General features: G+C 46.5%; 1 protein-coding gene across 1 annotated transcript in view; it reads left to right on the forward strand.

Annotated features, from left to right (window-relative positions):
- LOC106867526 (formin-J) overlaps nt 1-2,459 on the forward strand; it is a 14,450-nt gene that overhangs the window by 8,190 nt on the left and 3,801 nt on the right. The window contains exons 8-9 of the mRNA XM_014912419.2: nt 195-1,455; nt 1,927-1,952. Of these exons, the coding sequence (XP_014767905.1) occupies nt 195-1,455; nt 1,927-1,952 (1,287 nt within the window). The remainder of the gene's footprint in view (nt 1-194; nt 1,456-1,926; nt 1,953-2,459) is intronic.

Here is a 2,459-nt window from a genome sequence, read left to right on the forward strand (position 1 = left end):
GGTGGTGGTGGTGGTGGTGGTGGTTGTGGTTTTGATGGTTTTGGTTTTGGTGGTGGTGGCAGTTGTTAGTGGTGGCGGATATGGCGGCAGCAGCGGTGGTGGTTGTGGCTGTGGTTGTGGTTGGGGTTGTGATGGTGACGGTGGTGGTTGTGGTAGTAGAATGTAATATTCTCTTTCTTTTTTATTTTTTCCAGAAATTTCCTTTTGCTGGAAGATGACCAACAGAATGCATCCAGGTGGCGAGAGGATTACCATGATGGTATGTCTACCAGCAGCATGCAGTCGAGTGTCAGCAGCGGCAACAACAGCAGCGGCAGCAGCACAAGACTGAGAAGGGTGCCGAGGAGGGGACAGCCGTCTGTTTCCTGCGCCAGCTCCCCATCGAGCAGAACGAGAGCAGCACAACACGGGGACCCCAGATTAAAAATGTCCGAGGAGCAGCTGCGTCACACACTTCCACGGAGACGACAGCAGCAGCAGCTGCAGCAGCAAAAACAGCAAGAACAACATCAACAACTGCCACAGAGGTGGTTGCATCAACAATGGGAGCACCAGCAGCAGCAGTCACCATCACGACAAAATGTAAGAAGGCCCGTGACATGTTCAAAACAGCCTGGTCATCGATCTGATGGAGCACCTAGAATGCTCGGTCCCCCACTAAGTGGTAGAGGCCTTGTTCTGGCATCGTCAGTGACGGATACGACCGATATGGACAGTTCAAGTGATTGGGAGAGCAGCAGTCAGGGGAGCATAGAAAGCAGCATGAATGCTCGTAGTGAAGGGTCGGTGCCTTATGTGAAATCAAAACCTTCCACATCCAGTAGCTGGAGCTTTGTTCCAACGAAACCTGGTGAACGAAGCAACTTACTCGATGTCGACGCCCGTGTCCATGGAAAATACCTGCCTCGTCGTTCATCGGTGGATCGTCTTACAGACATGGAGACTGAGTTGGCACCCACGAGTGCAAACATGCAAGATTCTCCTGGTTCACTTCGGCAAGAACGACTCGCTAACCATTTCCGATATTTGGAGAAAAATACCAAAATGCGAGACGAAGATCTCCGCGGAGGGGTGGCGGTTGTAGAGAAACAGGGACCGAATATTAAGAACTATCAAGCAGGGGACACACTTTCGAACTGTCAACCAAACAGCAAGAATGAAAGTGGGAACAGATGTCAGAATCTCTCTGAAGGGGACTTCGAAATGGCATCACACTCTTCTGCCACTCTTTCTGAGACTGCCAGTAGAACGTTCCAAAAGGGACACAACTCTGCTACCTCTACATCTCGTCCTGATCATGAATTCAGGGGCTGGGCACACAATGCTAACCGTCCTCTCAAGAGAAATGACAGCTTCCAAAATAATACAAACATTCAACGGAAAGATTTCATTGGTCGATGCAGGCAGACAATTGATGATGATGGGTTACATTTCAACCAATCATTTTCATTGGGGGTAAGTGATGTACATTACTCTGGTCCCTTTTTTTTTTTACTTCACTCACTTCCCTCCTATCCTGCCCTTACCCTAGAACCAATTCCATGAGAAATATACGTTGTTTAATGAATACAAAACATACAAGTTAAACAAGTTATAAATGAGCTACTTTAAGTTTCATGTTAAGAGAGTGCAGTAATCAAATGGGCTTGCTTAATGTACTGTGCAAAATCTGGTAATCATTCAGGCTCAAAAAAGACCTCACCACCCTATCACTTCACCCCTGTCACCTCATCTCCTCCTACGTCACCACCAACCACCAAGCAGCAGCCATCCACCCATTATAAACTGCCCATCATCTACTCCTACCGTGCACTGCCCATTCTCTGCCCCTACCCCCACTTTCTCCTCCCCCCTCTTCACCTCAGCCCTCGACTGCATCGGCTCTCATTAACCATCGTCTCACCTTTCTGTTTTATTTTGCTGCAGGGTTGTCAAACATCGAACAAGCCTTGGTAAGTATTGATCCTCAGACTCATTTTTAAACTCATCATACACAAACATACACACACACACACATATATGTATATATGTGAACATATATGTATATATCATCATCATCATTTTCATATATTTATATATATATATATATATACACACACACACACACATATATATATATAGGAGGAAGAGACCCAGATTGCTTAATAAAGAGAATGAATGGGAGGAAGAGAGCCTGCCGTATGTCGACCCAATAGAGGGACCAGCTATCCGAGTTGATAGTACCAGGGTAGATAAAGCAATTAAGAGTATGAAGACCGGGAAAGCCCCCGGCCCATCAGGAATCACTGCAGAGATGCTCAAAATATCTGGCAGTGTTGGCTATAGCCTAGTCACCCGTATTACGAACCAGGTGATACACGAAGGAGTCATACCCAATGACTGGTGTAGCAGCATCATAGTCAACTGCTACAAAGGTAAAGGTGACGCTTTAGATACAAATAATTACAGAGGCATCAAGC

The sequence above is a fragment of the Octopus bimaculoides genome, chromosome 28, assembly GCF_001194135.2.
Source record: "Octopus bimaculoides isolate UCB-OBI-ISO-001 chromosome 28, ASM119413v2, whole genome shotgun sequence".
NCBI classification, from domain to species: Eukaryota; Metazoa; Mollusca; class Cephalopoda; order Octopoda; family Octopodidae; genus Octopus; species Octopus bimaculoides.